This window comes from Vicugna pacos, chromosome 6 (assembly GCF_048564905.1).
Source record: "Vicugna pacos chromosome 6, VicPac4, whole genome shotgun sequence".
In the NCBI taxonomy this organism is placed as follows: domain Eukaryota; kingdom Metazoa; phylum Chordata; class Mammalia; order Artiodactyla; family Camelidae; genus Vicugna; species Vicugna pacos.
Window position 1 is genome coordinate 15,533,715 of NC_132992.1, and position 24,337 is coordinate 15,558,051.

General features: G+C 43.1%; 2 protein-coding genes and 1 long non-coding RNA gene across 11 annotated transcripts in view; 1 reads left to right on the forward strand and 2 right to left on the reverse strand.

Annotated features, from left to right (window-relative positions):
- The window catches only part of GLDN (gliomedin), a 293,878-nt gene extending 282,796 nt beyond the window's left edge, over positions 1-11,082 (reverse strand). For all 3 annotated transcript variants that reach the window (XM_072962427.1, XM_072962426.1, XM_072962439.1), the window contains exon 1: positions 10,900-11,082. The gene's annotated coding sequence lies outside the window, so the exon portion shown is untranslated. The remainder of the gene's footprint in view (positions 1-10,899) is intronic.
- LOC140696795 (uncharacterized) lies at positions 9,982-16,373 on the forward strand. Of its 2 annotated transcripts, none has more exons than XR_012073311.1 (3): positions 9,982-10,078; positions 10,928-11,267; positions 16,204-16,373. It is a non-coding gene; the product is annotated as an uncharacterized lncRNA (long non-coding RNA). The 2 variants fall into 2 exon arrangements; XR_012073312.1 differs by lacking the exon at positions 9,982-10,078 and adding an exon at positions 10,621-10,697.
- LOC140696794 (uncharacterized) overlaps positions 14,378-24,337 on the reverse strand; it is an 85,230-nt gene continuing 75,270 nt past the window's right edge. For 4 of the 6 annotated variants that reach the window (XR_012073310.1, XR_012073309.1, XR_012073308.1 and 1 more), the window contains 5 exons: positions 23,527-23,754; positions 23,333-23,421; positions 21,772-21,826; positions 16,516-16,656; positions 14,378-14,590 (listed from right to left, as the gene is read on the reverse strand). Coding sequence is in view for 3 of the 6 variants with exons in the window: in XM_072962448.1 (XP_072818549.1) it covers positions 16,532-16,656; positions 21,772-21,826; positions 23,333-23,421; positions 23,527-23,548 (291 nt within the window). In the remaining 3 variants the exon portion in view is untranslated. Of the gene's footprint in view, positions 14,591-16,515; positions 16,657-19,437; positions 19,983-20,596; positions 20,663-21,771; positions 21,827-23,332; positions 23,422-23,526; positions 23,755-24,337 lie in introns of those variants that run through there. The other 2 variants (XM_072962447.1, XM_072962449.1) reach the window with 2 other exon arrangements.

Below are 24,337 nucleotides of genomic sequence, written 5' to 3' on the forward strand. Positions count from 1 at the left end.
TGATGTGTCAGCTCAGGAAAGTCTAATCCCTGACCCCCAACAACTCCTCAAAGACTCCTGTATGTGTGGCCCTGTACTATTTCGAATATGAGATCCATCCTCATCTCTTCTCCTGCATCCCATTCTTCATCCACGCTCTCATCAAGCCTCCCACAGTGCCTGGGGGCATGGTCACATGCTCCAGCCTCAAAGCTACTCTCCAGCACTGACTCCCCAGGCAGATTTGGGGCAGTCATTTAACCACTCTGATTCCAGTTCCTCATCTGTGAAATTAGGAAGTATTGCCTAACCACAGGCTTTTTGCAAAAATTAAATGAGAGTGAACATAAAGAACCCCGTGCACTGCAATAGGGGTATTGCAATAGGACAAAGATGGAGCTCAATTCCAAAATACAACAAGGACAAGTGGGAATTCACAGCCAATGAGCAGAGTGAGGGGACGGTGGATGGCAAATTACTAAGAGGAGACATCATCGGTAAGGGGACTCTTGCTAAACCAACTTAACAGGATTCTTACTAAAGGCAGGCCAGGGTGACCAGATACCAAAGATGGGAAATGAGAAATTTGATCATTTATCAAGGGTAACTGGGTATCAGGGATGGGGGATTTTCTCTAAACCGACTTAGCAGGATTCTTCCTAAAACCAGGCTTGGCAAGAACAGACACGGAAGCCCAGGGACAAAGCCTAATTAAAAAGAGAGTTCAGAGGAGCCTAACAAGTCTTTGGTCAAGGAGAGAATCTTGGTAACCTGCCAGAATGGTCCAACTAACAATTATCTAGCCAGACACTGCGGTTTAGTGTTCTGAGTTCTCAAAATAACCCTGGAAGGAGAGTATAGAATCATCATCCCTGTTTACCAGTAAGAAAATAAGGACACCAAATGGTTAAGTATCAGCCCAAAGTCAGGCTGCTGGTCAGTGACAGAGCTGGGATTTGAACCCAGGAAGTCTGGCTCCAAAACCCATAGCCTTAACAACCAGATGATACAGCTTCTCATCTTGGTCATTCTTTGATGGATTTCATTTTCAATTACTCTCTCCACAAATTTGAGGCACAGAGACCCAAAGAGATAGGGCTGTCATGCCATCCTGCTTTACAATGGGCCATTCCTTTACATCCTTAATAGTTACCTTCGGGCCTAGAAAGATAAGCCATTGTAATGGACGCTCCATAATGTGATTTGACCAACAAAAACATTGGTACACAAAAGAAGAAACCAGAGCAGATTTCTGCATTAGTTTCTATTTTTGTTGTGTTCTGCTTTTGTTTGATAATAAGGGGGAGGAGACTGAGCTTGAGCACTCATCTGCAGCAAGAATTTTTTATTACCAGGGCCTGGAAAACAAAATGAGTTTTAATTTCTTCCAATTTTATTTTAACTTTGCCAGTGGACATCTGTGCTCATGGGCTTGGAAGCCATAATACACAGCTAACACTTTCCAATAATTTTCTTTTGATAATTCCTCTGACAGTGTGAAGAAAAGGGCCTGAACATGGATTAAACATCACATGACAATACTTTCCCAAGTCCGTGTGGCAAACTGATACTTTTCTTTTTCTACCAAGATAATAGTAGGGGAGAAAATGATTTATCAGAATGCAAAAGCATCTGACTAGGCATCAGGGAAGTCAGGCTCTCATCCTGGCTGCTATCTGCTCTCTAGCTGTGTGACCTGGGGTGGGTGACTGCACTTCTCTGGGTATCTGCTTCCACATAGGGAAGTGAGATGCTTATACTACCTGATCCGCAAGTCCCTCCCAACTCTGAAATTTCCTGCATCAGTGATACAGTCTGGTGCTAGGAGACCTTCATTGTGTCAGCATTTTGGCTTTGGACCTCATTTGAGTTAACCTGGCTTGCTGGCTAACACAGAGGGAAAATCCACAATTAATTGTGTACATTTATGAGCATAAAAAAGGCACCATTTACCTCAGGGATCCCACATGACAGGCGACAGAAGGGAAGGCATCAGAATGAGCAAGTAAATAATAGGGAGCAATGGTGGTGAACAGTATCTCTGAAGGTGGTAGCTGTGGAAATGCAGGCCCAGTGTGACCAGAGTCTGAATTTTCAAGAGAAGATAGAAATCTAGATTTTTATGTAAGATTTCCCAATTTTTAAAATACTACTAAGCCAAAGAAAACATATCCAGGGATCCCATTAGCAAATACTGGGCCATGTGCACTGAGTCTCCATACCCTTCTCTTTGCTCCCAGAGCACCCAGTGTAAACAGCATTCATTCTGTTTACTCATCTGTCTCCTTGCTGGGCCCAGAACATCTTAAGGGTCCTGGACTGGTTCTGGACTGGTCCTGGACTCTATGTCAATCTTGAGTAGCACATTGTGAACAGTCAACGGAATAAAGGAATCTTATTATTTACAACTAGAAATCTCACAAAAGACCACAGACTAGGTGGCTTAAACAAGAGAAATGTATTTCCTAACAGTTTTGGAGGCTGGAAAGTCTAAGATCAAGGTTCCATCAGAATTCAGTTCCTAGTGAAGCCTCTCTTCCTGGTCTGAAGACGGCCACCTTCTTGCTGTGTCCTCACATGGCCTTTCCTTGGTGTATTAGCAAAGAGAGAAAGCTCTCTGGGGTCTCTTTTTTAAAAGGACACAAATTCTATCAGGTCAAGCCTCCTTGCCCTATGACCTCATTTAAATTTAGTTACTCCCTTGGAGGCCTCATTTCCAAATACAGCCACATTGGCGGTTGGGGTTTCAACATATCAGTTTGGTGGGGACACATTCAGTCCATCACACTCACCTAATTACAGTCCACAAGAATTTACTGAAGGAATGGAGGAGGGAAAGTACAGAAAACTGAGTCCAGAGGGTATGATGGGCAAGAAGAGATAGAGACCCTCAGCCAGGCTTGCCTGGGCCTCTCCCCTTTCCCAGTGGCCTGAACGTCCTCAAGCCAGGGCTACTACAGGAGAGAGCCCCCGTACCTCGCCTTGCTGATGCCCCTCACCTCTCCACTACCCACTGAGCTGAGCAATGGGCCCCCCAGGACCATGGACATGAGCTTTCTCACAAGCTGATACACATATAAAACTGTCTGGTCCACCTCCAGCATCCATACATACTGTCTCCCTTCCTCACAACAAACCTGCCATGCAGACATCATTATCCTCACTTTCATAATGAGAAAATTCAGGCCCAGGGAGCTGGAGGAACAGGTCCAAGGTCATGTGTCTAGAGTATGGCAAGGCCCAGATTCAAACCCTAGTCTGTGCTGCAACCAGGTCTTTGCCCCACCCCAAGCGCCACCACTTTCCTGCCACCCACCTCTCCACCAGCTGCCCTATCCCCAACCTACAACTTTCAGCACAAGCCAGCACCTGAACCATAATCTGATACTTACCAGGCAGGAGTCAATCCTCACACTCCCCAAACACCTCATGCCCCAGCTGATCATCATTTCCCCTCAGAGCTAGTCTCAGCATGCTGCAAGTAGGAAGTGACCCATGGTGGGTGGTTTCTGGAGTCCCAGCAGGGGCCCCTCACTCAGAATTGCTTTCTTAACACTCTGATTTCTGAGGCTTGAAATTCCATTTTTTGAGCTTCCCAAGTCAAACCCTGATGATGAGGCCTGGTTAATCATCAGAATCACTCAGGAAGCTTTTTATGTTTTATATCATGAAAAAGCTCATTGGTCTCCCCCTGTTTATATAATAAATGTTTATTGTAACATTTTGAACAATATATAAAGATACAAAGAAAACAAAAACTCACTCGAAATTCTACCCTGAAATAACCATTACTAACACAACAAAGACCAAAACTTCATGCATTTCCTTATTAATATATAAAATATATACATATAAGTTTAATTAGGTCTTATCACACAAGCTATTTTTTATTGTTACTTCTTTAAATGTAGTTTTGCAGAGGGGGGGTTACCTTCTTACTCCCCCTCTGTTCCCTGATACCCACAGTCCGTGGCCCAGGTCACCAGTGTTAGCAACCTTTCTCTATGCTCATCAATCATATGTACATAAATACACACGCATAGGTTGCTGCTGATGATAATAATGATAACTTTAAAAGGGAGATATGGATTATCCTTTGATTTACCCTTTTTTTGAAAATGAAATCATATACATTTCTCTGACTCTTGATTTTCTCATTTAATAATACTTCATGGGAGTACCTTAATCATCTTTTTTAAAACTTCAAAACATTCCAGAATATTGATAATCATAATGCATTGGAATATTCCCTTATTGTGGAAACTTTATGTCTTATTTTTGTCACTAAGCAATAAATATTCTAGGATATATCTACCCATACACCCTGCTTCTATTCTATGAAAGAATAATTCTATTCTCTGTAATGGAATTGTGAGGCTGAAATGATGTGTGCCTTTTATTTTAATTGCTAATGCCAGATTTCTTTCCAAAATGTTGTAGCAATCTCTCTCTCTACCAACAATGCATAAGTGTATTCTCTTCTGCTTCCTACCAGTAGTAGGTGTTATCACTCTAATTTGTGTCAATCTGATGGGTGGAAAGTGATAACCCATTGTTACTTTATTATTTTTTTGCATTTCCCTGTCTAGCAGAATGCTTGAGCATCTTTTTAATGTTCATTAGTCATTTGGGTTTGTGCTTTTATGAACAGTCTGTCCTTATCCTCTGCCCATTCTTAATTGGATTGTTTGCCTTTTTATTATCAATTTGTAAGATATTAACCCTTTGGAAGACAGGCTAACAGTTCACCTAACCTGTTTCTTCATCCTCGTAGGAGCAGCCAGACTATAATATATGTCCCAGCCTTTCTAGTGCTTAGACATAACCACAGACTGAGTTCTAGTTGCTGAAGTGTGTTCTACTCTCAGGCCCAGCCTATAAAACCGCCACTTGTGAGTGTCCCTCCTAATTGTCCTTCCCCAGCAACCTTGGAAGCCACACGTTAACGATGGAGGTGCACAAAATCGAAAGAGATTGGGTTCCTGAATCCCTGCTGGAAAGAGAGATCCCAAAAGGCCACCTGTCATGGACTTTGTATAAGCGAGAAACTCATTTCTATTGTGTTAAGCCATAGGGAGTGATGGGTTTACATGTATAGCAGTTACTGGTCCCTCAACTCATACACCTACCACCTGCCATATGTGTTACGACTATGTTCCCCAAACTATCATGTGTATCAACTTTGCTTGTAGTAAAATTTAAATTTTAAAATGCCTGTATTTTCTTGTACTCCTTTATTTTATAGTTTCTATATTTTCTGTCTAAAATGGTCTCTTGGAAGCTTTCCAAAAATACAGATTCTAAAATCCATCCTAAAAAATTCCACTATAAGCAGACTGTAGTGGAGCCAGGAAATCTAAATATTTTTACAGCTCCCTGGGTAATTCTGTTACTATTCCAGCATTGAGAGGATTGCTTAGGCCGTTAAGGTGGCAGCCCCTACCAAAATGGAAGTAACTGGGAGTAATGACCTGCCTTATTATCCATTGATGCTTCTGAGAATAATTTACCTGTCTTCTAAAAGTAGATTCCTGGAGGCATCTGGAGAGAGCCTAACCTGAAGCTATGTGTTAACCCATCATTGTAGGAGGTCCTGAATTCAAGTCCTGACAACTCTACTTGCTGTACACGCATGGGCAAGTGACACACCTTCTCTCGGCCTCCTTTCTCCTGCCCTACAAAAATGGAGGTGATTATAATTTCTACTTTGTGATATGAATACTGACTTAACTTTCAGAGGTAAGCCAAAGATAAAGAGATGCACATAAAAATATTCAACTCTAAACCTGGCACATGGGAGCAGGCCAAGAAATTGTTATTACTGATTCTAAGTTAGAGAGACACTAAATACAACTTTGCCTAATTTATAATTTTTCCTGTGGATAGTTCTACTGTATATCTTCTGAAAGAGCACTAAGCCCTTTCAGTTAAAGAAACACAAATTAGAAACTTCAGATATAGATAGATTGATAGATTAAATATTTAAAGAGCAATTAGCTTTACAAGCATAGAAATATTCCAGAAATTCCCTGTATCTCTCAAAGCTTGCTTAGTTCTGTGTGTATTGTATTAGTGTATCTGTGTACATGTGCATGTGAGGTATGGTGTGTTGCAGGCATTGGGAGAGATGTTTAAAACATTAGGTTAAGCATAAGGACTGTGAGCTCTTAAGAAAAAAAATTGTTGTCAGAATGGCTGTGATCAAAAAGGCTACAAATAAATGTTGGAGAGGGTGTGGAGAAAAGGGAACCCTCATACTCTGTGGGAATGAAGTTTGGTGCAGCCATTATGGAAAACCGTGCAGAGATTCCTTAAAAAACTAAAAATAGACTTACCATATGATTCAACAATCCTACTTCTGGCCATATATCCAGAGGGAACTCTAATTCAAAAAGATACATGTACCCCAATGTTCAGAGCAGCACTATTTATAACAGCCAAGATATGAAAGCAACCTAAAGGCTCATTAATAGATGAGTGGATAAAGAAGTTGTGGTATATATATATTCAATGGAATACTCAATGGAACCATTAAAAAAGAATAAAGTAACACCATTGGCAGCAACATGGATGGACCTATGAGACTGTCATACTAAATGAAGTAAGCCAGAAAGAAAAAGAAAAATACCATATAATATCGCTTATATGTGGTATCTAAAAAAAAAAAACACAAATGAACTTATTTACAAGATAGAAACAGACTCACAGACATAGAAAACAAACTTATGGCTACCAGCGAGGGAAAGGGGTGGGGAGGGATAAACTGGGAGTTCAGGATCAGCAGATACTAACTAATATATAAAAAATACGTAAACAAGTTTATACTGTATAACACATGGAGCTATATTCAATACTTTGTAATAGCCTATAATGAAAAAGATTATGAAAAGGAATATATATGTACAACTGAATCACTGTGCTGTATACCAGAAATAAATACAATAGAGCTGTTTTAAAAAAAAAAAAAGTGCACCAGGTCTATCACACTCCCAAGCCAAACTTGTGTAACATATTTTCCAGTTTAATAAGTGCTTTCACCTGCATCATTTTGTTAATGTTCAACCTACCCCCCTTCCCACTCCCAACACCACACTGTAGATGTGGAAATCCCACAGGCTTACAGGGAGGGGAGGCATGGATAAACAAAGCCAAAACTCTTGTATGGGCTCTCAGGCCAGATGGTCAGCAAAACCATAGGAGCCAGAGTGGGTATCAAGGTCAGGTATCACAGTCAGAATGTGAGGGAGAATGGGGCAGCCAGGGCAGCTGGTACCTTCCCACGCTCACCAGAACTTCCACAAAAATATCTTCAGTCCACTTACAATGCTGGCTGGCTAGCCTTTATTTAAAACTCAAATCTTATCTCATGGATCCCACTAAAAGCCCTCAGCTGTTCACCTCTGCCTTAGGATTACACGCCAAGACTTGAATGCAAATCCAAATCCCTTAAGATCCAAAGTCACACAACACCCTCCTCTCTAGCCACACCAAAGACAGCATGGTCAGTCCCTGGGTGCCAGTGAGAGCTCAAGTCTTCAATGCTTCTGCCCATATTACTCCTTGTCTGCCTGAAGGATCTCACTCAGCATCAGAGTCAATTTTAACTCTTCTCTGTGGGCCCCTCTGTCCTCCCTCCCCCACAGCCCACACCTTCCAGTTCTCTGCTTACATTTCCTTCATATCTTTGACAATTGAGCACACTCAGTTGTCACAATTTGTTTCTTGCCATCTTCCCCTCACTCCATAGTTTTATCACTACAGATCCATAAAGCCAGTTGCCCACTTACTCCACTTGGAAGGAGCACAAGGCATTGTTTTGGACTGAACTGTGTCCCCCACAAAGAGGGGAAGTCCTAACCCCAGGTCCCTGTGAGTATGATCTTATTTGGAAATAGGGTCTTTGTAGATGTAATTAGTTAAGATGAGGTCATACTAATTAGAGTGGGCCAATCAATATGACTGATGTCCTTATAAAAAGAGAAGACACAGAGACCCAGACACTCAGGGAGAATGCCATGTGATGATGAAGACAGGGATTGAAGTGATGAGGTTACATGCCAAGGAATACCAAATGTTACCAGAAACCACCAGAATCTAGGAAGAGGCAAAGAAGGACTTTCCCCTAGAGGCTTCAGAGGGAGCATGGCCCTGCCAACACTTGATTTCAAATTTCTTGCCTCCAAAACTGTGAGAGAATATATTTCTATGGTTTTAAGCCACCCAGTTTGCAGTACTTTGTTATAACAGCTAACAAACTCATACCAAAATTTTAAATCCATCAAAGTGAAGGACAGCAGAATATGCCATCCAAAATACGCCACTCTGACATAAGGATTCATGAGCTAAAGGCAACTGAGGAGCAAATAAAAGTTTCTGTCCTCCATCTATTTGCCTAAAAGCTGGACATAAATGGGTAAAGGTGTCCCCACACCCCTCTCTAACAGGAAGGACAGAAGTTAGTCACATGGGAAGGGATAAATTTCAGAGTTTGAGATTTGAAAACGTTAGCCACTATACATAAAAATAGATTAAAAAACAAATTTCTTCTGTATAGCACAGGGGACTATATTTGATATCTTATAATAATCCTTAACGAAAAAGAATATGAAAATGAATATGTGTATACATATATGCATGATTGGGACATTGTGCTGTACACCAGAAATTGACACATGAAGTTAACCACCAGAGACAGCTTTAGACCATTATCAGCCCAGAGGAACACCAGAGGAGTCTACAAAGTGTACTAACTAGCCCTCATCTTCCATTAGTCCCCCATATATTTGCCTCCATAGGAAGGAAGATAGGCCAAAACAATATCCTTCTCTCACTTCAAAGAGACTTTCTAAGAGCTGCACAGGACACTTCCATTTACAGCTCATTGTCCAGAACTTAGTCATACGGTCACACCTAGATACAAGGGATAATGGAGAATGTATTTTTCACCCTGGTGAAAATGCAGCCAATTAAAAAGTAGTAGAGGAGAAGTGGCCTCTTCTTATACAATTATTCCAATAAATAAACGAAAATGAAATGATAGAATGTCACCATCTTACAACCTCCAACAAATTAATGGATCAAAGCATTGAACATCAATGACTGCTAACGTTAGAGAAAAAGAGTGAGAAGCAGACATTATGCGCCTCCTGATGAAAGAATACATAACACTAATAATCCAGTTAAAACGATCAGTTATGAGTTTGATCAAACCTCTGATAATCGGCAAAATCAAGACTCAACACGTCAAATAAATCAGGTTCTTCAAAAGACAAACTGTAAAAAGAAAAAAAGGGATGGATAGAAATGTGCAGTTTAAAAGAGATTTAAGAGACAGATTAATTTTTTTAAGAGCAAAATTAAACCCTGGTATCTGAAGATGCACAATCGGGGTAATTAAACTGTAAAGCTATGCAAGTAAGTGATTACCATAAAAGCCATGACTGTACTTACTTTGGAGAGATGGAGGAGTTTGTCATTGGGACAGGGTATATGGAAGGGCTCCTGGGGTAGCTGACAGAATTCTGACTTTACCTGGGTGGTGGTTGGAAGGATGTTTGCCTTCTAACAATCCACTAACCCATAATTTCTTTTGTGTGGTCTTTATATTTGTGTTTTGCTTTACAATGAAAGGGTTAAAATGAGCAAAGGAAATGTTTTTCATCAAAAGGCACCGCAGCCTTCAATTAAGGATACTGGAAGAAAATTTAGAAAGGCAGGGAGATACTCACTATCATCAAAGAAATAACTGAATAAATCTTTCCTAAACTGAAGGTGCTCTCAACAAGGCAATGGAAAGGATCTATAGGCTGCTACACAAGAGTACTCCTTACAGAAAACAATTTCTAGAAGACCTTTCCGCTAAGAAGTCTGAGCCCTTAATTCATTGCCAGGGAGTTGCTCAGGGCAACCTCAGCTCGAGCCAGGAAAGACTCTGTTTCCTAATAAAGAGGAGGTGGCCGCCTGGCGCAGCCAGTCGTCCTGTGAGTCAGGGAACATGAGCTCCCACTTTAGCTCAGCCACTGCCTCCCCGTGTGACCTTGGGTGAGTCACCCGAACTCAGTGTCTCTGCCAAGCAAATGGGGAGTGAGTGTGGCATGAGGTAATCTAGAAGCCCTTCAGTCTCTACCTTCATGTACTTTCACGATTCTAAAGCAGAACCTCAGCCCTTCTCGCTCCCTCGTCTTCAGAGAGGGCCTGCACTCTACGGCGTGTGGATCTACTTCTACTTTAACCTGAGCACTCAACCCCGACACCTCGTGGCCTTTCTCTCGCCTTATGAAACAGCTTACACTGTGTAGTATGTCTCTCTAAATAAACCTACCTTTACTAAAAAAAAAAAAAAAAAAAAACCTAAATATATATATATATGTAAAAGGCAGGATCTCTCAGAGGGTGGTTTATCAACCACCTGCATTAGAATCACGGGTTATTGAAAAGGCGCCTTCCAGACCTAGTGAGTCAGATTCACTGGGGATGGGGCACTGGAATCCATTTTTCCCCAGGATCACACGTTTCTTATACATATTAGTTTGAGGGCCGCTGTTCTAAGATATTGCTTACATAGAAAGAGAGTGGAAAGGATTTCGCATCTCTTAAACTCCTCCTATATGCCAAGCACCCCGCCGAGGGCATTTTGATTATAGGAATACATGAAGAGGGTGGTATCCGCGTCCTACAGCTGAGGAAAGGGGACCCGCTGACTTCCGGTCACACAGCTAGTAAGTGATGGGTCTGTCTGACTTGCACGGCTTCTTCACAAAACTTCGGGAAGGGAGGGAGGGAAATAACTTCAAACTGAGGTGTCCCAGGACTGGAAAGATCCTAGTTAAGTGGCCCTGTTAAGCTTTTGTCACCAGCAAAGCCCATTAACAATTCCCCGAAAATTAAAGACACAATCTGGGTAATACCATGAAGCCTAACCTTTTGTCGTCCTTTGTGCTTCCTCTAGCTTCGCTTGTGCATCGGGTACCGCGTGCAGAGGTACTGTACCAGGCACTTCAAATGAGACTTCCTCACGGGAAACGACAGCGATAGCACCTCAGCTTGGCGTTCTGTGGGTACAGACGCTGCTGACGCAGGCGACAGGGCAGCTGCAGCTCAAGATGGCGGCGGTGGCGGGCGTGTGAGGAGACGCTGCACGTGGCACCTCGCTGGGCTCCGCTCGGCGGGCCGTGTGCAGAAGCGCTGCACACGACACTGAAGCTCAAGATGGCGGCGACCACCCAGGAAGAACCCCGCGCTGCTGACAAGAACCGTTTAAAGTCGCCCTCTGGTAGAGGGCCTTTCTGGTGAGTGTGTATCCCAGAGCGATAGCTCACATGTCTCTATCATTTGATCAAAGAATAAACTGATTTGATTCCAAATCAAATTCAGTCTTGTTCTGTTGGTGTGAGGGACACACAGGGCAGGAAAGCCCTTGTTGGGGACTGACTCGAAGGGGCCCTAACGCTTTCAGCACAGGCACACACTCTACAAAACTTTCTACCTTCAGATTAATATAATAAAGGCGGCAGAGGTGGGGGGTGGGTGAGTAACAGGAAGGATGAGTAAAGACAGGCGCAGTAAAGTCTCTCCTTTGACCGAAATGGAAGCTGACAGAAGATACGTAAACACTTGATGTTTGTGGTGCAGAAAAATAAGTAGCCAGAAAGATCTTAAAGTGACCTAACCATAGGGAACAAAACAGCCAGGAATAGCTTTTGGTTACTGCATATAAAGGAGGGATTTATAATAAAACAATATTCTGGCATATTGATTTCTTTAAAAGTTGCTATAAAATATGATCTTTAAGTATAAGGATTATTTAATATATTTTAAATGTCTTAATAAAGAAAAATTATTATACAAAAAAGGCTGAAGATGCTATGATGGAAAGATCTCAAGCAGACTTTGCCTTATAGGACAGATCATGTGTTTGAGTTCCCAATGCCTGGGGTCAGCATACCCAAGATTTAGGGAGCGAAGATGGTAACTTTTTTTTAAATTTTATTTTCCTTTTTTTCTTTCTTTTATTGTATGAACATAAGAAGATGGATGTTAGCTGAAACTACAGTGGTAATCATTTCACAATATACACATGTAAATCAAACCATCATGCTGTACCCTTAAACTTATCGCAGAGATGTATGTCAATTATTTCTCAATAATTTGAAAATTAGTTTATTAAAACTTGGAAAATTGTTTTATTAAAAATGCAAAATTCCAAAAATAAGCAGAGATGATTTGGTCTTGCCATTTTTACTACTCCATTTTGATCCTGCTAATTTTTAAATTTTTTATTGAAGTATAGTTGATTTACAATGTTGTGTTAGTTTCTGGTGTACAGCAAAGTAATTCAGTTTATACACACACACACACACACACACATACTCTTTCATATTCTTTTCTATTATGGTTTATTACAGGATATAGTTCCCTGTGCTATACAGTAGGATCTTGTTTTTTATTAATTTTATATATAGTAGTTTGTATCTGCTAATCCCAAACTCAATTTATTCCTCCCTCATCCCCCATCCCCATCGGTAACCATAAGTTTGTTTCCTATGTTTGTGAGTCTGTTTCTGTTTTATAAATAAGTTTATTTGTATCATATTTTAGATTACATATATCATATGATATTTGTCTTTTTCTATTTGATTCACTTCACTTAGTATGAGAATCTCTAGATCCATCCATGTTGCTGCAAATAGCATTATTTCATTCTTTTCGCGGCTGAATAGTATCACATTGTATGTAAACACCACATCTTCTTTATCCATTGATCTGTCAATGGACATTTAGGTTGCTTCCATGTCTTGGCTATTGTAAATGGTGCTGCCAGGAGCATTGGGGTGCATGTTAGATGATAACCTTCTTAAAGGTGAAATCTGCAAATATAACATGATCAAAGTCCTAGCCAATGACACAACCATGGGGAAAGGGAGTAGAAAGTGCTTTCAAATATTGGTTAAAATGTTTTAAAGTAAATCAAAGGATGGAAGGGGTTGCAGTGTAAGTAGCACCCAACTCTCTAGACAGGGAGAATTAGAGCTCAGAGAGCCTCTGGCTGCCAAAGTCAGGCAGTGGGAAGTGGTTTAGTCAAATGGGGCAGTCACTAAGATCATGGAAAGGCGTGACGCCCATTAGTGTCAGCCACTGAGGTAGTACTGTGGGGGAGGCACTTCTGCTGTGAGAGGTCAGTCACACACAGGACAAGGTAGCTAACAAGAAGAGATGGTAAAGTAAGAACTACAGAGCAAGATGAGCCAAGGAGTGCTGTAGGTACACAGAGAAGTGAGATATCCTCTCAAGCCTAGGGCTTCCAGGGGAGCCAGTTTTCAAAAAGAGAGACTTGTAAGCCAGACTCCAAGTGAGGGAGAGGTGAGAAAAGGCACAGTGTGCACAGCACACAGCTTAGTTGGGGGACAGTGAGTCTGTCAACTTAGTTGGACAGGAGCATTCCTACAAGGGATATAAGGTCACAAAGGACCAGATTAGGGATGGAGTAAGGGGCTTGAATGATAAGATTAAAGAGTTTATAAGTTATTTTGTAGGCAAAAGGGAGCTGCTGAAAGGTTAGGAATAACATAACCCTTACCAATCCCAGATCCATGTGTCCAACCTCTATATGGAGTTACTATTAAAAAAAAAAATCACAGTCCAAACAGTAACGGTTAACAACAAAAAAGAATTCCAGTCTTTTACTCCCCTCTCTCCCATTCATAACTCCCAGAAACATTTCTTGAATACTGTTTTTGTTCCTTCTCTTCCTCCAAACACACTACTTTAGAGTTCCATTTTCTGGTCAAGGTTCTTCCCCTTTTCCTCCAACCTCTCTGCCCCCATCTTTCTATATTGTAAAAGTCTCAGAACACTTCTGACAGATGGAAATTCTCCTAAGCTTTGAGCTGGAGGCGGGGAAGCTGAGAATGAAACATAGGGAGCAAAAGTTGAGGCATAAAGACAGCATTCTCCTAATCAAGAGGAAAAAAGGGAGTATTCAAGTCTACATATATATTATACCATCACTGTACAAAGGGGTGAGGATGAAATATGGAGTTTTAGGAAAATGTCCACAATTACTGATCCGACCCTGAAATGTTACAGATACACGTCATGGTCAGGTAGATAGGATATACACAGTTTTGTTTTGTTTTGTTTTTTGATGTTTGGGAAGTCAGTGGATGGAAGGGCTAATTGAATGAGAGGAGACTAAGCGTGGGAGAGAGTGGTGAGCTGATTGATTGTGTCACCGGAGCCGAGCACGGAAGATGGTGAGTGATCTGCAACACTGACAAAGAAAGCTAAATTTCTGTGATTTTTCTAAAGATTAATGAATCATGAGTCAACCATTTCCAAGTAAACATTTCAGACTGCATATCTAGGTCTTTTGGCAGTAATAAAAATGAAAGAGTTATTTATAGTTTCATTCAAATTTATTTTATTTTTTTTAGACATTGTTTCAGGCTTACAGAAAAGTTGCAAGAGTAACTAGTTACTTTGTTAGAATATCCTCAGTTGGGTTTGTCTGGTATTTTGTCATCATTAAATTCAGAGTAATTCCTGTTTGGTAGGAATGCCGCAAGAGTGCTGCTGAGTTCTTCCAAATGTCTCGTATGAGGAGGCAGTGTGTCTTCATTTAAAAATAAAATATAACATATTATAAGGAGTGATTGTTCTGAGAATGATTCTGCAGAAACTATGTTTAACTATAAAAGTGAGAACAAACAGCTCCTAAAGGAACCATAGTAAGGAACAGCTGTGTACAACAGAGTTGTTTCCCAAGAAGACACCAGAGCCTGTGGCTGATTTCTTTCTGTCTTCAGAATTGTTTATGTGTGCCTAGTCCTGAGTGGGTGTAACCCCAGTTGGCCCTTAAAACATTTAAAACCATGTAATTTAAGGTTACATGGAAATCTTTATGATGTATCCATAAAATGGAATTCTGTGCAGCCATTAAAATGATGAAAAGGTAGGAATCATGTGAATACACATAAAAAGATGTCCAGAATTGGTTTTTAAAAGTAGGGGGCAAAGCAGTAGGCACAATCCCATTTTTGTAACAAAACCACAAGAGAGAGAAATGGAGATGGGGAGAGAGAGAGAGACAAACCTGAAAAGATACATACCTAATGGTGGTTATTTCTGGAATGTGAGCTCATAAGCAAATTTCAATTTTCACTATCATCTGTCTATTATTTTTGAATAATTAGGAATTTTATAAATATTATTCATGATCAACACAAGCAATAAAGATGCTTCCATTTTGGGAAAAAAAAATCTGCTTGTAAAACAAGTGTTGGGAGTTTAGCCGTGTCTCCTCAGAAGCACCTCTCACACATCCCTTCTTCCTCTTGTCTCCTGACATATGCCCTCACTGTCTACACCCCTGAAAAGAAAGAGAACTCCCTCCATTTTCCTGCCTTGCATCTTACAATTTCTCTGCATTACTCCCAACATTGCCCGCTGCTCTCCTCTCAGAGGACATGGCTTCCTTTTCCCTCTCCCAGGCCCCTTTCTCTGGTGTCTTCTGTCTCCTTCTTACTCCTGGCCTCCTTCCCAACAGAGAGGTTCAGAACTCTCTCCCCTAAAATCCCCCCCACCCCCTCCCATCCAGCCAAACCTCCCAGAGAGGTGTCTACCCTTTGCCAGCTATATTGCCTCTTTAAGCCTTGAGGTCAGTTCCCACTTCCCCACCCTACAACATTGTGCTCTTAAATGTAGATCAAATCCAATGGTGGCTTTTCTTTTCCTTTCCTAGAAGACTCCTCTGCAGCATTTAATACCTGCATTGGCCTTCTTGAAATGCATGTTTCCATGGCTTCTGGGACAGGCTGCAGCCCCAGCCCTTCTCCCTCCTCTCTGACTGCTCATTTCCAAACCACACCAGACGCCACCCGGAGCCTTCTGCTCTGCTCTTTGACACATTTCCCCTAGATGATCTCACCTATGTCAGAGTGTCATCATCTTCCCTGCAAACCTCCAAGTTCTGTGTTTTATCTTTTCTGTCACATGGGATAGACAGTAGTGACATTTTCATTTCCACAGTCACCTACCTGCGAAGTCCAAGTAATTCTACTGATGAAATGTCTTGTTATGAACTGAATGTTTGTGTCCCCCCAAAATTCGTACACTGAAGCCCTAACCTCCCACTGTGATGACATCGGAAGGTGAACCTTGGGGAGGTGATCAGATTTAGATGAGATCACTAGGGTGGAGCCCCTGATGAGATCAGTGTCCTTCTAGGAAGAGGAAGAGACACCAGAGCTCTCTCTCCACTGTGTGAGGACACAGCAAGAAGGCGGCCATCTGCAAGCCAGAAAGAGAGTTCCCCAGAACACAGACCTGCCAGAATCTTGATCTTGGACTTCCCAGCCTCCCCAGCTGTGAAAAATAAATGCCTGTCGTGTAAGCTACCCAGCCTGCAGTAGTTTGTTATGGCAGCTCGATCAGACTAAGACGTGTGAAATCTCCAGTCCCTCTTCTCCCAGCCCCCTGCCACTGCCCTGGTTCAGGATCCTGTCCTTGTGACAAAACCCTCCTTCGTGAGTCACTCACCTTTACAAACCATCCCTCAAGCTGAGACCGGAATTCCCTTCCTGAAACACCAGTCAGTCCACGTCATTTCTCTGCTCAAAACCAAGGTTCGGATTTCCCACAGGCCATTCCACAGGCACTTGTTCCATGGGGTGCTAAGAGCTGATAGGGCAAATAAAAAAGGAGGGGTGAGATGCCCAAATAGATCTGACTTATTGAGAAACACCAGGTTAAACAAAGTTCAGCAGATTTCTTCACTTTAGAGCTCATCAGAATCCTTCGTTTGTTAATGAAAACTTTAAATCTCCAAGAAAGAAGGTGTAAGTGCATTATTTCTCAAATTTACTTGATCCCAGAAGTCTTTTTTTTTAACAGAACATTCATACTCAGGAAGGATCTTTGTAGAGGTGCCACAAGATAGAAGGAACCCCTAGTCACTGCTTGGCACTACCCAGGAGAGCAACCCTACCAGAAACGCCAGTGATGGACTATTGGGCGGGTGAGAAATAAGTTTTTATTGTGTTCAGCCACTTAAACTTCAGAGTTGTTTGTTACAGTACTTAGCCTATGCTGTCTAGTGCAGAATGCATGCAGGTTTTTAAGTTATCTGCTAAACAATCATCTTTTTCAGCCTGAGAAATTTTTGTCACAAACAGTAATAGGCCACATGGATTGCAGCCTTATTAAGTGTCAGGTACTATAATGTGCACTTTACAAACATTACCTCATTTAATCCCTTGACCATCCAGTAGGGTAAATGCTCCTATTGCTCCATTTCATAGATGAGGAAACTAAAGCTTACAGAAGCTAATAGCTTCCAGGTCATTTGGCTTCTTGATCCTTGCTCTTAATCCTGCATCCTAAGCCCAAATTATAAGGTCAGAAAAACTGGATTTCAGGTTCAGTGTGTTAGTTACCTAGACCAACAGAGCATCTAGATGACTGACTTATTTCCAGTCTTTTTATTTAAACCAGTGGTTCTCAACCACGTGTCATTTTGCTTCCCCAGGGGACATTTGACAACATCTGGAGACATTTTGGGTTGTCACAACTGGGGAGGTGCTACTGGAATCTAACTGGTAGAGGCCAAGGATGCTACTAAAACAGCATATAATGCACAGGTCAGCCTCTCACAACAAAAGAACTATCTGGACTAAAATGTCATAGTGCCAAGGTTGAGAAAGGATGACCTAGGCATCTCATATGCTTTACTGATAAAGCCCAAAATGTCCAGAATAAATCCACACTCGTGCTTGTAATAAGAAGTATGCTGGAAAACTTTCTGCCTTAATACCTAAAAGAGCAGGAAAGGCAGTAGCCGACAAATGCCTTTTGGTGCTCAATGGCCAAGACTCATTGTGGGAGGGAGTCCGGCCCAGAGAAGGCTGCCACAGATAAAGAATTTGGTTTTGCAAGACCTCAGGAAAAATATATATGGTGGCAGAATAGAAATTCTCTTGAAAGAATGCTGAACCTTTTTGGTTTCCTAGTAACGTGATTTTCCTGAGATCTCTCTTATACTTGAATTTGCAGCATCTCTACATCTATTTTAAATCAAGGCAACAAAAGAATTTTCTTTAATGACATAATAGAATCAGAGCTTTGTGGAGAGGCAGGGAAACCTAAAAGACATTTGGCCCACCCCCTACCCACATCTCTGGGATGTGGGGCCTCTGTTTCAACATCATATGAGTTCAGGGAAGGGATGTCACCAGAATCCCATTCCATTTCCAGAATATTCTGTTAGAAGTTTCTCCCTCCCAGGGGCAGAAACCCGCTTCTCTGAACTCTCTGCTTCTTGTCTCCAATTCGTTGTCAGAGGTTGAGGGTTTGGGGGGAAGTTGGGTATAAACAGGACAAGAGGGGATGGAAAGTGTCCTTCAATGAAAGCTTACTGAGTCCCAGGTGCTGTGCTCTGGGCTTTACACACAGTATTTTTAATCTTCCAGCAATGTCTCAGAGCAACCTCAGGTTAATGACCATGCACACACACCCCTCCCCCCGCCTGTTGTCTCTGTTCCAGAAGAAACACCACGAGATCTATTTTCATATGGAAACACCGTTTTGGCACTCTGCTCATTTATTCATTCACTCATTTATTCAGCACATATGTACTGAGCACCTACTATGTGGCAAACCTGTGCCAGACATTAGGGATACAACTTTGGACAGGTTGGCCTTTCAGGACAGTGGGACTGCCACATACTGTCAGCAAGGGAAGCCCTCAAGCTAAGTGTCAGCAAAAAATCCCTAGGCCAGCACCCTATAGGTAGCCTATGACATGAGGGGCCCATCCCAGAGAAAGTGACGTCTAACCGGGAGATTAAGGTGAGACACAGAGGGCTTCCCCAGGTGATGGGGATGGAGAACATTACAGACAGATGGAGTAGCCTGTGTGAATACCATGAGTGCATGCAGGGCACTAAACATAGGTCCCTGTGGCTCCAATGAAAAACAAGGACTTGGGAGCAGTGAGAGTGATGCTGAAGAGGTGGGCCCAGACTGGGGTCCCTGTGGGTCATGAAAAGGATTTGGGTCTTTAGCTGAAGGGCAGTGAGGACTAGTAAGCTGAGGAACAACTGGATTGAATTCAGCTTCCAGAAACCCAGTCCTAAAGGCTGTGTGGAGAATGGACCAGAAGGAGCAAAGGGACCGGGAATCTGGATGGGAGGCCATGCAGTTGTCCTGCGCCTTACAGTGGGGACAGTGGGGTGGAGATTAAGAAAAGTAACTGTGAAGACAAATGAACTTATTTACAAAACAGAAACAGACTCACAGACATAGAAAACAAATGGTTACCAGTTGGGGGAAGAGGGTGGGAAGGGATAAATTGGGAGTTTGAGATTTGCAGATACTAACTAACACATATAAAATAGATAAACAATCAGTTTATACTGTGTAGCATAGGGAACTATATTCAATATCTTGTAACTTATGGTGAAAAAGAATATGAAAGTGAATATATGTATGTTCCTATATGACTGAAGTATTGTGCTGTACACCAGAAATTGATACAACATTGTAAACTGACTATACTTCAATAAAAATATATTTTAAAAAATAAATAAATATATAAAAAGAAAAGTAATTGTGGTGGTGAAGGGGTGGGGGTACTTTAGCCATTGCCCATAATCTCCATCAACTAACCTCCAAAAGTCACCCCATGTAAACAGATACTCAAATTTAACCCAGGATGTTGGCCATGCACCTATAGCTGGAAACAAGCCCCCAGTCCCACCAGTAGATTATTCCTACCTACCCCTACATAATGAATTCCATCCAGCCTGGAGAAATGGGGATATTCAGGGTAGACTAGACTTGCTATTCGGACATGAGACACAGAGAGGGAGGAGCAGCAAGGATGACTCTGATCTTCTACTTGTGCAGCAGGAAGATGATGGAGTCTTTCAGGAAGCAGGAGGAGCATGTTCAGTGGGGGAGTGGAGGATTCAGGGGGGCCAGCTGAACTGGGGCCATCAGTGGGTAATCTAAATGCAAGGAGAAGATTTTGGAGCCCCAGGAGAATCGGTGTGTGAGAGAAGACAGAGGACAAAGGGGTGAGGCTGACAGCGGAGTGAACTCCCCTTTGATCTCCACAAAATCTTCAGGGATGGCTGCAAAACTCATGAAACCCTTGCCATGATGGGCACCTGGTAGAAACTGGAGTGTGGCTGAGCTCTGCATCAGGATGGATGTGAGAGAAAATGGGGCACAGGAGCCAGAAGCTGAGGAGACCACAAGACTGTCACACCCAGGGCTTCATCAGGCTGCAGAAATAGGTAGCATGGCAAAGGGGGAATGTCTAGGGATGTCTAGAATGCAAAGTGAGGGAGCTCCCTAATGCACATCTGAGTTCTGGTCATCCAGGCTTTGATACCAGAGTTCATTTGCAGAAAGAGCTCCATTGCATTGCTCCATCACCCCCTCAAAAAAAGTTTGAAAACATCACCAAAGGGAATAAACACTTAGTGGTGGAATTTTAGGTACAGATTGTTGAGGCCACACTTGATGACAGAGGGGGATTCTGGGCAGCTTCCAAATCACACTCCCCTCCAGAAGCTCACACCTCCTTGTGCCCAAAGATGCCACCTGAAGAAATTACCTCCTCGAAGCACCCCTGGGGACGGCTGGACCCTCTCAGACTGGTCAGGAGCCTCACCAGCAATCCCTGAGGAAGTGAGGAGGTCCAAATCACACAGCAACAGAAAACAAATTATACTGCGCCATCTCTAAAGGAACCGAGGGAACCTGTACAATTCTATGTTTTTGCCATTACTCCTAGAAACGGGGTGTCTTCTTTCCCTATGAGTTTTACATCTAGAGACGAACAAAAACAGACTTACAGAAAATCTCTCAAAGACCCATGTTAGATATATGTGGAAGTTTTCCAAAAAACAAAAACAAAAAAACAGTTTACTAAAGAATAATTTTCAGTTTGAATATTATATGAAAAAAAATTTATATCATTTCAGACTCATCTTATTAACACTGTCTTTAACTTTTGCTTTATTTTTAAGCATATAGCTAAGCAAGAAGAAGCTCTTTTTTGTCAGCTAGTAGCTTTTTGGGGCACTTATCTTCCATGTACGCTGCTTCTCCCTCCAGTCCCCAGTCTATCTAATTGATGCTTTAAGACTAAGGTCTCATTTCTCTCTATATTCTAAGTAGACCCAAGACCAAACCTCACAGGTAATAGGTGCTTAATAAGTATCTGCCGATCTGAAGGGAATCATGGGGCAAGACAGCAATGTGGGCTTTTCCTCAGGAAAACAGGGGTCAGGGCAGCCATCTCAAGAGGTCCTCTCTTTGAGGTGCCTGTGACGGCAGAGACCAAGCCATAATTAGCTTTGTGTTCCCAAGTCTTGGTACCCCAAAGGCCAAAGTTTGATGTAAGAGGTCAGGTAGCAGGGCCAGGAAAAAGAACATTTACACATCAGGAGAAGTACTACAAATGCAGGCTTTTTTCCTCTTTGTGATCAGGGAACTCTGGGCCAGAGGAGCAGCAGCATTTTGGGCGCTGGCATAGCAGAGCTGTCACTGGTGAGGGACAGCAGGAGAGTTTCCAGGATCTCCATTCCTGGTGGGTGAACAATGTGGGCAAGATGCACAGATCAGCTCCTCCAGGCCTGGGTGGAGAGCATCCAGGACAGCAGAGCCGGCCCTGTTACAACGATCAATTCAAAACCTCTTTCTGAATACATTCAACTCTGATTGTTTTTCTGGGAGGGGCCTTGGGGAAAGAGAGATTTGGGTTTCAACCAAAACTTAACCACTTACCAGCCGTGTGACCTTGGGCAAATGTTTTAGCCTTTCTGGGCCTCCATTTCCTCATCTGTAAAATGGGGATTAAATTTAGTAAAACCTGTCTCATTGGGAAATCTTGTCACATGTAAAGCACAATGCCTAGCACATACCAAGCACTTAATGAATTTCCCAAGGGCAAGAGATGCTTACTCAGGGTGGGACCTGGACAAAACTGTGAGGTGGAAGGTGTTTGTTCACAAGCCCTTTCATAGCTCTTTTCCCCTGCAGTGATTCCATGCAAACAGGCCAACCCCAGGAATAGGGTAGGAGGATTGGCTGGGAACATAGGGAGTGCCACAGAAGTTGGGACTCAGCAGGGCTGGGGCTGAGGAGGACTAACCTGCAAGGTGACCTCCTCCCACCCTGGTGTCAGGGGTGGGGATGAGGGGTGGCCAAGTGAGAGTGGTAGGGGCCATGGGGGGTGGGGGTGCTACTTGCAGAGGATGGTACTTGCTGATGCAGAGGGGAGGGGTAGTGTTAACAGCCCCAGGGGACCTGGCAGGCAGCTTCCAGGGCCTGGTTCAGGCAAGCTGGAGCTCTGGATAGAGCTCCCTGGCCCTCTGAGAGAGAGGCTGCAGCCTGGCAAGTGCTGTCTGCCAGGGTTTACACCAAGCCTTCCAGGCACTCGGACAGGGAAGGAGGAGTGACTGCCTCCTGCCCACCACCTTCTCTGTTCTCCTCATCTACTGTTTCTACATGCCTCCTGGGGCCTCCAGATCCCGGCACACCCTGTGCCCCAGCTGCTCCCTCTGGCTGGGATGCCTTTCCCCGTGTTCCTGGCTCACTGGCTCACTCACTGCATACAGCTTGTCACCTCATTCAAGAGAACTTCCCTGTCTCCCCATGTGAAATATCACATGCCTTCCTCCATCCCTTTCACTCTCTGGCTCCTTATTTTCTTCATAGCGCTCATCACCATTGACCCAGGACACATTTACTGATGAACTTGTCTACCTCCTACACCACTATGTACACTGCACGAGAGCAGGGACCATGTTCACTCCAGCATCCCCGGAGTCCAGCCAAATGTCTAGCATGTAGTTGCTCAATAAAAACTGGATGAATGAATGAGTGAATGAATAAATGAGGGAGTGAGTGAGTGAACTGCCAAACCCCATCTGCTGGTAGTGAAGGACACTAACATCTGAGCTGGCTGCAGAACTGACCAGGGCTGAGGCTGCATGGCAAATGCAGGTCACATGTGCTAGTTGCTAGTGCACTGGGAGTGGGGAGGAGGGGCTAAGCACAGAGGAGGCAGCAGCTGAGCCTGGGGCTCCCGTGCACTTGCTGCAGGTATCCTTCCAGGGATGTTTTTATTAGGAGGCTCTCATACACTGAACCCTTTTGGTTCAGTGGCCTGAATCCCTGATGGTGGGACTTTAGGCACCTTGGCCAGCAGGGCAGAAGGTGTCAAGCTGTTCGGCTTACCCAAATCACATCCCTTGAACCACCTCATGCTTACTCAGAAGGTCATTTATGCAGACAAGTCATTAGAGAAATCTGAGGATTTAAGTCATAGTTTCAGTGGCATTACCCAGATAAACCACAGCAGGTGGCTAGGGCTTGGATGGAGTTCTTGCCCACAGGTCAGGGTTTCTTCTCTCTGGTGCTTGAAATCACCTCCTGGGAAAAGATAGAGCAGCAGGGTATCATTACCGTGAATGATTCTTGATGTGAAACCCAAGGGTGTGCAGGCCCCACCCAGAAGCCCATGGACATGATCCTTACCCCATCTCCTGGCTGAATCCATTGAGAGGAATTATTCCAGTACCAAGAAGGCATTTCTCTAGTTTCCATCCATATGTGGGGAGAAATGGCAAATGCTTCTCTGTGTAACAGTGCCCAGAAACAAGCGAGCTGCCACACTGGTATGTGTGACAGAAACCTCGCCCACAGCTGTGGCCGACATCAGAGAGGTCTTCCGGGGAGCCTCCTTGAAGAAGCAACAATATTTTCCTAAAGAGGGTGGAGCACGGTGGTGATAATACGGAAGGGGAAAAAGAAAATAAAACACCCGTTCTGAAAGTGTGGGCTCAGAAATCAGGGATTGTATAAGAGGCTGTCCCTTGCGGGCATGTCACTGCTTCCTCTCCTCCAGCAGCTGGGCCTCTCCTGCCTGCTGTACCCCAGGACACTGGAGCCCTCCTCTGCCACGACTACTTGCAACAAAACCCCATACCCACGAAAGAGATGCATCTGCACTTGAACAGGATTTGATTTATGCCTGGAGAAGTATCCTAACTCATGTGGGCCTCCAAGTTGTCCTCAACCCCCACTGTAACTGGAAAGAGAATGGAGTTTGAACCTTGGCTCTCTCACATGGCTGTGTGTCTGGGACAAGCTTCTTAACCTCTCTGAGCCTCATTATTTTTTTTCATTTTCAACATGAGATAACCTTACGTTCATGGGGCTATCATGATTAAATGTGATTAAATTACATTCGTAAAGGATCTAGAAAATGCCTGGGAACTAGTGGGGGCTCAATAAATACACTTGCCTGTCTAAATGCCTCATTGTTTTGCTTAATAAACGATGCTAT